Source organism: Ptychodera flava, chromosome 13 (assembly GCF_041260155.1).
Source record: "Ptychodera flava strain L36383 chromosome 13, AS_Pfla_20210202, whole genome shotgun sequence".
Classification (NCBI taxonomy): domain Eukaryota; kingdom Metazoa; phylum Hemichordata; class Enteropneusta; family Ptychoderidae; genus Ptychodera; species Ptychodera flava.
In genome coordinates this window covers 28,327,301-28,339,936 of record NC_091940.1, presented here as the reverse complement: position 1 = coordinate 28,339,936, position 12,636 = coordinate 28,327,301, and the positions used below count along the sequence as shown (strand labels likewise).

The 12,636-nt window shown below is 39.3% G+C and overlaps 1 protein-coding gene across 2 annotated transcripts; it reads right to left on the bottom strand.

Annotated features, from left to right (window-relative positions):
• Nucleotides 1-279: 279 nt before the first annotated feature.
• LOC139148052 (tolloid-like protein 2) lies at nucleotides 280-9,663 on the bottom strand. 2 transcript variants are annotated; one of them, XM_070719321.1, is made up of 10 exons: nucleotides 9,413-9,663; nucleotides 7,521-7,691; nucleotides 6,754-6,892; nucleotides 5,742-6,098; nucleotides 5,115-5,340; nucleotides 4,811-4,984; nucleotides 3,753-3,953; nucleotides 2,965-3,090; nucleotides 1,835-2,000; nucleotides 280-911 (listed from the first exon to the last, which is right to left on the bottom strand). In XM_070719321.1, exons 3-10 carry the CDS (start codon nucleotides 6,790-6,792, stop codon nucleotides 743-745), a joined length of 1,458 nt encoding a protein of 485 aa, XP_070575422.1. In that variant the 5' UTR covers nucleotides 6,793-6,892; nucleotides 7,521-7,691; nucleotides 9,413-9,663; the 3' UTR covers nucleotides 280-742. The 2 variants fall into 2 exon arrangements, with proteins under 2 accessions (XP_070575422.1, XP_070575423.1); XM_070719322.1 differs by lacking the exon at nucleotides 6,754-6,892.
• Between the last annotated feature and the right edge of the window lie 2,973 nt (nucleotides 9,664-12,636).

The window sequence follows — 12,636 nt, the reverse complement described above, 5'->3', positions numbered from 1 at the left end:
TTTTATCATCGAATGGCACAATGATATATTTAAACTACTGTTATGCGGTTTATCATTTTTTTTTCTGCAAAATTTTCCCACAACCTAATTTCCTGTGCAAAACATGAAATTTCGACATTTTTACATAAAAAAGTTGTCAAGTTAAAAATAGTTCCGGTTCACTTTCAGTCCAATGATGACTATGCGGCCCAGGACGTCATCGACGAGTTACCATTGAATCCTATGGAGCGCGCGACGTTCAATATACGAGGCATGTAATAAATATATCTATATATATATATATATGTACATATATAATTCTGCTCGATTGAATGGTTGTATGTTGAAATACAGAGTCAGCAGGTTGAAATTGCGTTATGTGGTGTCACTGCCACATTTGTTTTACTTAAACGAGAAATTGTAGATCGTCGGTCACCTGCTTATACAACGTTCGTACCTGTAAGGACAAACTTCTTAAATCTGAAACTTGTCTAACTCGGTTAACCTGTCATTGCACTTCTTTCTGCCATCATGGTATTAGTTTTGAGTGCAGGATGAACTCTTATAACGAACAGGTGAGGGCGAAAAATTCAAGTATAACAGCACACAGTAAAAATAATACATTGCTACAGCTAAAACAAAGTTTAAAGAGGAATTTTCTCATGACACGTGTCCCGATGTGGCCTTGTATTGTAGATTCGAATGTGTTTCCGTACCAATGAAAGTACTGTACAGGCCAGATGTATCTTACAGAGGTCACAGATCATTCTATTGGTACGGGGTAAGCAGCATTGTAGTAGCCAGCATGAGCATTACTTTGAATTCCCGATGAATGAAATAGCGTGGTGGTGTCCGCTTTGTTCTCATAGCTTACAAACTGTGGGTTCGTCGCGTTTTCATAGCTGACAAACTGTCTGGTTGGATCCACTGGTCTGTAGGAGAAGAGGAGATAAATTTAAAGACTCTTTTAATAATACTAATAATAATTATAATAATAATAATAATAATAATAATTTATTTTTCTAGAGCGATCTCCATCAATAAAATATCAAATCGCTTTACAATAAAATACACTGAAAGATCATAAAAATACACTGAGAAAAAGACACTCAACAATACATGCTAAAAGAAATTAAGAACAACAAACCAGCGAACTTTGTCACAGTGCTTTCTAAAAAGCTATGTTTTAAGAGACGGCTTAAAAGAAGTAACTGATGGTGAAAACCGAATATCTTTTGGTAAGACATACCACAGAGTTGGAGCTGCATTCGACAAAGAATGGTAGCCAAAGTCTTTGCTATTTTCATGATGGTTAGGCAAAGTATACGTGTCGGCAATTTTCACGGCCTTCTACTCGAGTCCACGTTCAAATAGCAGAAGATCACTAACTTTCAGATGAATTCTGTGCTGTAAAATTTCAATGTATGTCCGCCACTGGACGTTTTTTTTTTGCCAAACGTTGCCTGGAAAAACTTAAGTCTTTTGAAAAGCTGCAGTGTTCTAGTCATTTTCACTAAATATGTGAACAGAATGGTTTTACTGATCCACTTGATATTTCACAACTTCGAACAACACCCAGGGAAGATAACGACACCTGTCTCTCGCCTGCTTATAAGACAGCCAGTGACCAAAATTAGCTACCCTGAGAAAGCGATCTTTGTCACGTGTTCTTGAAAATGAAGAGAATATTAAACTTGAACATCGCCCTGCACATGCGTAGCTTTGCTACAGGTCGTTAAGTTATGTCGGATAAAGGGACAAAAGATTTTTTTTTGTCAGAAACAGATGTTACACCGATGTGAAAAGTTACTTGCCCTGGATGCATTGCTACCTGACAAACTCGCTGATGACTTACCCCGATGCAGCATTGAAACCACTCCCGGGCGGCTTATTTGCCGATGAGGGCGCTGTGGACGTCGGTTCCTTGCAGCAACAACAATATACCACCAGTACTATGATGATAAGCAACAGCACCACGCCACCGAAGGCTAACCCAACAATCAAGATTATGTCAGGGCTATCTAGAAAACCAATCAATCAATCAATATTTATATGCCACCGGATTCAGCTGAAGATGAAAGTAATAAACCATAAATTCTTTTTGTTCTGTTCATTTTTTTAAATCCTATTCCTTCTAGTTCAACTACAAATGCATCATGTTTGAGACTTCAAACGGCGTTTTTGACAGTCACGGTTGGATTAGAGTCCAGGCTGGAGTTCACTTTTCAACACAAAAACTGCATGTTGTAAATGGGGCGCTGTATTTGAAACGCCTAGGTAATACTTGGCGCTTATTGATCTTTACCTGGAGGAATGAATACTTCTCGAAAGTTACAGTTACTGTCGCTAATAATATAAAGATGCTATTGCTACCTAAGGAAGTGTTACTGTTTTCCAGTTTTGTAAATGAAATATGAAAATCGCCAGAAATCCAACCATGGCAGCGTTATGCGTTACATCGTGTTGGAAATTCACCTACTGTTCAGCGAAAGTTAAGCATGTCGCAGAAAGATACCAATTTACTTTAGTAGACCTCTAGGCTCCAACAAAATTGTTTTATTTGTATATAATTTTGAAAGTCAATATGATGACAACAAAAACACAAAGATAAATGAAAGGGAGAATTTTAACTTATTCTTCCGAAGTACGGTGATCAAGTCTCCCTCTGGTCAGATTTCGACCAGAGTGTTAATTACCTTACTTTTCCTCTTTGCCTACAGTATCACCGCAAAGGTGACACGGTAATATGTTACGTGCACGGACATAACGGACAAAATTAAATAAACATGTTTTCAACCATGACGGCTGATGAATGAGCAGGGTTAAGACTCATAAATCCGTGACCAAAATAACACTTATTAGCGTCAGACGCAATTTTTGTCACAGATCAGCGTCATGAATGGTCTGAGCGTCGAACTCTGTTCTATCCGCACGACTAACGCATGCGTATCGGCTCATCATTGGAGAAAGCCGTCGTGCACGCACCTGACTCGGAATCGGAGCAGTTCTCTTCATCGGAGTTGTCGGAGCAGTGGTCTGTGCCGTCGCATCGCAGGCCATTGGAGATACACCTTCCGTTAGAGCAGGCGAAGTCGTTTACGTGACACGTTCCTGTGCAGAAAAGACACATGAAGTTTTTACACCAGCGACCGTACACTACTGCATTGATAAACGCGGCTGCAATTCTCTCGCAAAATAGCCTCAACTCAGCGGTGGTTCCATTGTTACAATCGTATCATCAGGACCGGTCGTCACAGCGTGGCGAAGACCAGAGCGAGTCAGCTGAACATCAAATTTGTTCCGTATATCCGACAAAAGTGCAGAGAATCAAACCATAATTTTTTATTGACTGCAGATTGTAAGCTGGAGTGAAGGTGCTTTCTCGCGTGTAACTCAGATGCGTGCAATTTAAGATTCTCGGCTATATTTTCAATTTGGTTTTGAGCGCGATTTTTCTTTATTTATAATGACTTTAGAGTAAACACATCACTCCTCCTGTCCCCGTCAAAACAGAAGAGTGTACGCTAAATTCTTGCCAAAATGCTAGGAAGACGAAAGACTGGAGTAGAGAGACAGAAAACAAAAGAAACACACTAAAAATTTCAGAGTCATTAGGGAGAGGGTAGAGGAGAGGGAGGACAGAGGGGTCGAGTGAGCCATCGCGAAAGTAAAGAAAAAGCAAAGCAAAGTAAAGCAAGCCCGGAGAAAAAATTACAGGAGATAATTTCACACGAGCTAGTGAAAACAGAACTAACAACTTACGTGCAACTTACCACTCGGGATGTAATAGAGGGCAAATACGGCGCTGAATCCCTTGTAAGAGGTTGAGTGACTTCCAGTGCTCTCAAAAGTTACGTTTAGGCTGGGGAGGTCGGCCAGAGTCTCGATGCTGGGTAGGTAGTCGTTGTCACAGATAGTCTCAGACACAGTCCCAGTGCTGTCTGTCACAGTGATTACGTCAGAGCCACTACAGTCTGCAGGTGTAATAAAGATTTGCTCGGGTACGAACTGTCGAAATGGCAGTTAGGTGCACCCAAGTGTTTGGCAGGGATTGTATATCAGAATATAATTGATCGGGGACAGATATAACCATAGATGGCAGAGGGCGATAATACTGTCTATGCTCAAACTTTCACAGCCTTCGCTGAATCTAACACTGACTTGTGGGAGGGGGGCTAATTTTGAAGCTCTTGAGGTAAATAAAGTTTTCGTTCCGCTATTTTTGTGAAAATTGCATTTTGTTTTCATTTTTACCCATAGAGACACAAACGGGGTTGTGGCCTTAGTTAATTTTAATTGTGGGTATAAATGTTGGCTAGTTTGTTGTTACTCCAGAACCAAATATTGCATGTTTGACCCCTGATTTTCGTTCTTGATTTTGAAAAGGAATAGTTTAAAATATGAAAATAAGTTTGATCAAAAGATTGAGTCTTTAGAAAGAAAACGTGGTCAATTTTAACGAAAAAATATGAAGGACGTCATGATAATGTCGAGGCATCCGGTCGACGACGATGCGATCAAAATCCTGTGCATTGTACAAGGAGCGCCCAAAACGCAGATATTTAATACGTAGGCTGCATGCGAGTTGCTAATGGAGACTGCTTCTGATTTGCATTTGCTTTGAGCGAACTTGATTTCGCAAAACATTGTAAAAGACTGCCGCGACCAAGCAGTGTCGTCGTTAGCCTATGCAGGCCACATGTCTACACTTAATCGTCTACACAATCACAATTGAGGATTTATGAAGTCGATGAGCAATTTACTTTACAGGGTGCCGGTCATTATATAAACTAAGTAGGGTAATTCGGAATTATTTGTTAAACAAACGTACCTTCAGAGTTTGCGTAGAATAGATCTATGTCGGTGAACCTCAGGTAGATTTGGTTGAATGAGTGTTGGATAGGGATGATCAGCGAACATTGCAGATTGACGCCGTAGTAGCTGGGATATGATTCGTGTGATTGAATAGCGCCACCTTGTGCTGAGACTAAGTCATCGCCACAGACTAAAGAAAAACAATATTTAGTAATTCAAAATCGTCTCTGGCTGGTCAGCACTACATATGGATAGAGGAGCTTGTACAAAGACGCAATAGACGAAATGCACGTTCATCTATTACTGTCCTTTTAACTTACCAGAATACGTCTTGGAGGACGCAACGCTGTATATCGCGTAGAAACCTCGAAGCTGTGTGCTCCCGTCCGAACGAAACTTAACGTAGAGACTGGAACCCGTGGATGTGATCGGGGATGGTAGATTTGTTCCACTGTACCTGCCAAGACTTGTGGCTTGCGTATCGCTTCCGTTATACACCTCGACGTAGTCAAAACTGTTTTCGGTTGCAAACTCCAGAAACTCGAGCTTGAAACAGATAGAGAATTTTAAATTTACTGAGTCGTTAATCAAAATACGATCAGATTGTATGTCCATCTCTCTCTCTCTCTCTCTCTCTCTCTCTCTCTCTCTCTCTCCTCTCTCTCTCTCTCTCTCTCCTCTCTCTCATGAACAGAATAAATTGACTTGTAAGAACATGACATAAAAACTCTTTGGCGACTTTGAAAAGGCCAATGTAGTCACTCAGTCCTGTTTATTATTGCATGTTGTCCTCTCATCTTAATATTAAGTTCACCGTTTATTTTCACCTCATTTTCGCGTTAAGTTTTTTAGACAAAAGGTTTGTACGTATCATTGACTATTTCTGAATTCCGAACGTATACTCTACGTTTGCCGTGATTTATGGCACTGAAATACAAAAATCTTACTCGTATTGTGCTTCCCGTTGCCAGGGAGATGAGATAAAAGCAGTTCATATGCATAGGATAATTCGAAGGGTACAACGGGGAGGTGAAAGACCCCATGTCTGTGAAGTGATCGCCAAAACACATGCCGTACGAGGTGTGACCTTTCATGCTGCTGTACTTGGCGTAGAACCCTCGCGCCGTTGTGCTGAAGTCGGAAACGAATACCAGGAGGAGGCTGGAGGCGCTTGACTGTATAATGCCCGGTATTTCTGCCCCGGAGTACCTTCCTATTCTGTACTGCGAGTCGTACACGTCTCCGTCATAAACATCGACGTAATCCATGTTGTTAGCCTCGAGGTCGAACGTATGAAATTGAAGCTCCACGTGCAATGGTAAAATAAAAATGCGAAAAGTTAATTCCCGGGCGAATGTTTTAAGACAAACAATAGATTGTCTGTTTGTTTGTTATTTCTTTCATTTGGTTCAGGAAAATTGCAAATAGAATAAATAAAATAGTGTACTGTGGGTCATATTGGAATTATTTGACAATACACAAGCAGGGTTTAGAGGGTAACAATGTTTGGGAATCGCTTTGTCATTTTGTTTGTTTCTTGTTTTTGTTTTGCTTTTACACATCAGTCAAAGTCTCAATCGGCAATTTACATTCTGATAAGATCAATGCTATATCTTATGGTCGTTTTGAAGCCAAATTAGTTTATATGGTTTGATTGCAGTTACTGCCAGTTAAAAAACCGTCACGTACCGGATCAATAGCAGTTAGAAACGAGTTGTGTATAGAAACAAGAATGATTTTTGAAGACTATTAATTTACAAACCTATACTCAATTCGTAGTGGCCATTGGAGGGATGCTACATATCAAAATACCTTTTTGAACGTAGCTGTTGTGTATAAATTCTAATGGACCACACTACAGATGCAATTTCGTCAGGTATTTAAACATCCCCTTATAACGTTGCCCTCATAATGCTGCCGTTTGAACTGTGTGTGAACAATATTCATAAAAAGGCCTACCACTATGAACACATCCAAGGGTACACTTATACTATACATGCAATGCTGGTTGTTGCCATAGTAACTGGGATAGTTGGGAGACGCCAGTTCCCCGGACGTGTCGGTGTAAACCCGCCACAGTCACCCAGGGCCCTTAGCTCTATGGGAAAACAAAGGCAATTTTGAAATTAGTTATACCACGGCCCCTCTACAGTCCAGGTATGTTTTGTGTCTCTGAATAACAAGTAAGCAAGTCCAAAATACAATTGCAAAGATAACAATACCTGCAAGTTATTGACCGCCAAGTGACGTTAGTAGATGAAACGCACGTGAGCGAGGTAAATGCGAGATCAGACGATACAGAAGAGCGAATGATGCAGAAATTATGTGAAAAAGTAGCAGTAAAAGTTATGTCATTTATGTATGTTGAAACAATGAATATTGTTGGTTGAAAAATCCGAACTTAGATTTTTTTTTTCACTTTGCTGTGACGCAAAAATGACGTAAGAACCAGCAAGTACCCGAATGGCCCGCGGTCGACAATACGAGCCCCAGGCTCTGATGTTGGTCACTGCCGGAAGGCATCTTCCAAAACTTAGTTGGAAAATATTGCCAAATAAGTCGTGCCTTCAGTTATACTGAGCGTGATATTTTGTGTAAACGACGACGATTGAAGGATGGGCAAGCTGTCTCATACATCATCGAGTAAACAGATCATGAAATCCTAACAACGACTGTATGAGCAAACATGTCGACAGTTGACGTGGATTTGACAGGCCATACATTACCTCTGCTGCTATGTCGTTTCCCGTCTACTTCTGACGAGTCATACTCTGCAATCAACGGCTGCGATAACCAAACCACGGCTGCCAGAACTGTCAAACGCCATGCTCCGCTCATCCTTCTGTGAATTAGTCCTGTTCGAATTCCTTGTTGGTGATCAGTAAGTTTAAAGTTAACTGGAATAAAGAGCATCATTTCATTACTGTAAGTTCTAAACTATTAATTAGCAAATTCAAATACTTGTAAGTTATGTAGGCTTTAATGCATATATTTTATGAGTCTCATATTCTATTCCTAAGGTTTACTTCAAAAATATTTGTGCAGAAATTGAAATGCAAGCCAAACGAGTTCGAATGCTATACTCTGCTTCGTGGGAAAAAAGCAAGACAATAAGTTTCTGCTTATAAATTTATGTTTTGTTTTTTCTTCAACTTTATGCATTGTATCTCTAAAGATAATACCAGGTTAGGGAATAAAATTATAGAAGAACATTCAAGACGATTAGCCAGGGTGCAATTCGAGTTGTAATAAGCTGTAACATGTTCAGAATATGACACGCACCTCTGAGTGAAATTCAATTCAAGCAATTCCTAAACGAAGAAGGTCGAAGGGAATGTACGCATTATCCTGAAAAGTAGAGCGGCGAAACCCTGCAACTACCGCGTGTGCGTCAGCGGAGACTTACCGGATAGGCTTTTGTAAGCTTATTGTGATGGCATACATGTGAAACTATGGAATTCCAAATAACAAACTGTCAAATTTTGAATGTCACAGCATTTATTATATTAACAGTGAGAACATTAGGTACCATATTTTCCGATACACTATCACATCGAAATCAAGATGCTGACAATATGAATTGTTGGTTGTTAAATTCGTTTGAGGTGACTTTACAGAAATATATATTTGACTCCGCTTTCTTTCTGCTCTCGAAACGGAATATAGACGCATCATTGCCTATCCTCAACTTGACAACAAAACGATTCTTTTGTATTCAAATTTGCCACGATCCGTTCGGTTGAATAACGTTATACAATAACCATATCTAGTCGGATGCATTCAAATAATTTAAAGCGAAAACACTGACGCATTTGCTTCGACGCCCTACACATGTTTTCTTGTTTTATTCTTTGCGTGCTGCTCTTTTGGTTTCGTTCTTATAGTGTCACAGTGTTTTCCATTTTATCCGATATTATAAGACGTTTCCGTTAATGTTAGAACATGCTTTGCCTGAACTCAACGAATCGTTTCATTCATTCAGAGAAAATGGCGTTTTGTTGAACGAAGGACAACCGTTATAGTAGCAAGCTTTTACTTGAAATTACGGCTAAAGCCAGGTCATCGTCCATGGAGACGATCAAACAGTACCGTTACGTTCTTCTTCACAAAGGGTAAATATAGACTATAAACTGATTTGACACAGAGTAACAGTGGCGTCTGGCTGTGTAATTTCAGCGTGCGTGAACCTTATTAGTCTACATTTTATGAATGTAAAAAGAAGATAATCTTTTATTTCAGGGCTCCCAATGAGCTGTAGACAAGGGCCACACTCCGACAAACGGCGGTATGCCACCCTATGAGTCTGTGGTTGCCAGTGACGTGACAATGTCACACTGCTCACTGACGTATGTGTAAATAATTTCAACCTATCTTTGTAAGTCGACAATATATTCTGCTGACGGCTCAAAAAAAACTTCGGATAGATATTAAGCCAGAGAAACCAAACTCTACGCAGTCAAATTTTTAATCTTGTAACCTGCATGAAACATTTGTTTGATTGAGAAGATTGTTGGAAAGCTGTTACAGTAGTCCGACAAATTTTACTTAGTTATTGGATTACTTCAGACGTGATTGGTTGGCAGATAGTAACATAATTTGTTAGCATTTACATTCTTACCTCTTCGTCTCCAAATGAATCATCTATGAGGAAGCACCACCTGTTGATTTTGAATAATTTTTCAGTCGCTTCCAAGCAAAACATTAAACTGAGTTGAAAAAACTTTTCTTCTATTAAATATTGTAATCTTTCACCGAGTTCTGCGTACAGTCAACATGTCGAGGTAGACGATATCTGTCCTGAAGATAGCGACGCTTTGTCTAATTTCAACGATGTGTATACCATCCCTAGTAAAGGAGTGCCAAGCTGAGTTGTATTAATTCAAAATCGCCTTTCAGAAAACTGTCAAAATCTTTGTTTAGCTGTAAGACAAATGAGGTCAGCTGGCCGTCACCATATGATAACCCCACTCACTCGCAAATAAATAATGTTCGTACTTCATCCGCGCATGACAGAGATTGAGTCGACGTGGTTTGTTGTAGGAGTAGAACAAATTGTATAGAATTATATGCACAATAAAGCACAATTCAGTAGGGCGTCAAATTAACATGTGAAGTCAAAGAGAAAACGAATAGAACAATCCTCAACTATTTAAAAGAGTTTGATGATTTGTAGCTAGTAGAATGACGTCACAATTAAAATGGCGGTCAAAATGTTCCGTAGCAACAAAACGAGGTTCGCACGCCATGGCAACGTTCAATTAAAATCAGATGCATGTCCAAAATAGTCACGGCGAAAAAGCTTCCAACTCTGTGGATTGAGTAATAATTTCAAATTATTTTTCAGTACTGTAACAGGAGAACCAAATCGTCCACCAGATAAAGGGGAGAACATAACCACACTTTACTGCTCTGATCCATCAACGAAAAAATAAGTACAATTAGAGAAACCTTCACAGTATACTTACGTCACAGCGCTGCCGACAAAAGACATTGTGAGAAGGAATGGGTGACCGGAAGGGAGTCACGAACACCATATCCCATTCAATGCACGAACGCTGAGTCTTTCATTTACATTGGCTCGACATTGTCAAACACTGTGTAGTTTTTGACATCATGTAGTATTTAGCATCGGTGTGTGTGTGTTAGCCAAGACGGTAGCTGTGAAGTGATATGTCGAAAGTCGCTTCGACCTGCTTGGAATGCACGTCCTACTTTCAAGATCAAATTCTTAAAGGCTGACACCGCTATCTCGGGGATGTTGAACATTTAAATAATGAATGAATGATATATATATATATATATATATATATTATATATATATATATATATATATATATATATATATATATATATATATATATATACAGTACATACATACATACATACATACATACATACATACATACATACATACATACATACATACATACATACATACATACATACATACATACATACATACATACATACGTGTACCGTCATTTCAGTAGATACGGTTAACTTTGTTAAGAAATCAATTCCCACGACTTTAGAATACCATTTATGGTGATTTTTCGCGTTTTAATATGTTACGATGTATATATTTATTCATTTAAGAATACGTAAACGTAAAACTATGTTTCAAACATAGAATGCGTACATTTCTTCTTGATTAAGCCCTCAACGGCGAACTTACGATATACCTGTTTTGTATTGTTACGGTGTACAATGTAGCAAGGGTAATACATATTAAAGTTAGCTGTCGAGGGCGTACAAAACCTGCTATTTAAAGAGGCACTCCCACTTGGTAACATTTTTAAAACACATTTTTTTAATGCCAACGGTCGATATTTGACATGGCGACTGCGCGCGGATCGCGAGATATCGATAAAAACATGTCCTCAAAAAAGTTAAAGTTTGAATTCCGGTGGCCCACCTGAATTCAGCTTCCGGACATAGAACGTTCGGCACTGGGGCCACTGTCAACTAAGCTATGGAGTACGAGTCTACGCTGACGCTGCTGTACGCCACAGCAGTACCACTCGCGTCGGTGAGCGGGCATGTCCCATGGTTGAAAGCCGAGTCCTACTGACTTGGCAAAAAAAACGAAAAACAAATTTTGCTGATTCCACCAGAATTCGCATAGGTGACTAGCACAGATAGGTGCGGTTGATACATGTATAGTGGCCGCCGCGTGGTATGCGCGCATACCACACGCGGCGGCCGCGATGTATCGAACCACGCGTAACTGTATGGCAGACGACAAAATGTAGTCATCAGAGGCAACTAATATTTTACACGTAAAAACTGATATCTATGTGGTATTGTTTGAAAATTTAATACATCTGATTGAGAATAATGAAAACGACAAAAACTAAGGAGAAGTTTTATAAAAGAATTACCAGAGCCCAAAGGCATTGATAATGATGTATATAAAGTCACCGCAGTAGGAGGTAAATTAATTGCGTCATTCGAACGTTTTTGGACTTCTTAGAATATCGTCAATCAGCACAACGACACACTTTCGGGGGATTTCGGGTCATAACCAGAAACGATCGTAAAACTTCGGGATGTGAAAAATACGCTCGGGAAATGACATGTTTTTATCGATATCTCGCGATCCGCGCGGAGTCGCCACGTCAAATATCGACCGTTGGCATTAAAAGAATGTGTTTTAAAAATGTTACCAAGTGGGAGTGCCTCTTTAAGGTAGAATGCGCCCAACGGACAGATAGTCGGTATCTCAAATTTCTACAATTCTTTTTTGATCTACCACTTGTGGGGACTCATTTTAAAGTTCTAGGACAAAGAAAAACTTTCAGCGCCGGGCGTAGTTTTTCGAAAATCCAAAATTTGATTTTCCCCAATGGAGTTATCACAGGAATTGCGGTCATTTTGATTTCCAAATATCATATCGCAAAATGTTAGGTAATTTGTTCTCTATTTTCTATACAAATTTGTTCCAAACTTTGCACGGTGACCCCCGATTTTTATTGTTGATTTTTTAAGAGAATGGTTGAAAGCTTCATTCAGGAAAGTTTAAGCAAAAGTTTAGGTCTTTTACTTTCGAGGCGCATACTACCAAAATGTTGGTCGCAAGAGGATAAAGAGACAATCAGCACAAAGTTTTACACATCAACAGCTATTCCTATTAAAGGTATAAAGACATTTTTAAAAAAATCCTTTATTCACAAAACAGCAAGTTGAATAGAAAAACGAAAAAGAAAAAGGATAGTAAGAAAAGTAATACGTGACACAGCGAAGGAGAGAAGGAAATTATTACAAAACCAGTGCTATCATGCAAGACATTAAAGGTTGGCATTATTCATTATTGGCAATACATATCATAGTCCAATGTATTAA

What these genes read in the sequence shown, in the direction of transcription:
- LOC139148052 (XM_070719321.1), bottom strand. Translation starts at nt 6,792, where the DNA reads ATGTATAGTATAAGTGTACCCTTGGATGTGTTCATAGTG. An exon ending in CAACGGGAAGCACAATACGA is followed by an intron (nt 5,341 to 5,741) that starts GTAAGATTTTTG and finishes ATCTGTTTCAAG; the next exon opens with CTCGAGTTTCTGGAGTTTGC. An exon ending in GGTTTCAATGCTGCATCGGG is followed by an intron (nt 912 to 1,834) that starts GTAAGTCATCAG and finishes CTTCTCCTACAG; the next exon opens with ACCAGTGGATCCAACCAGAC.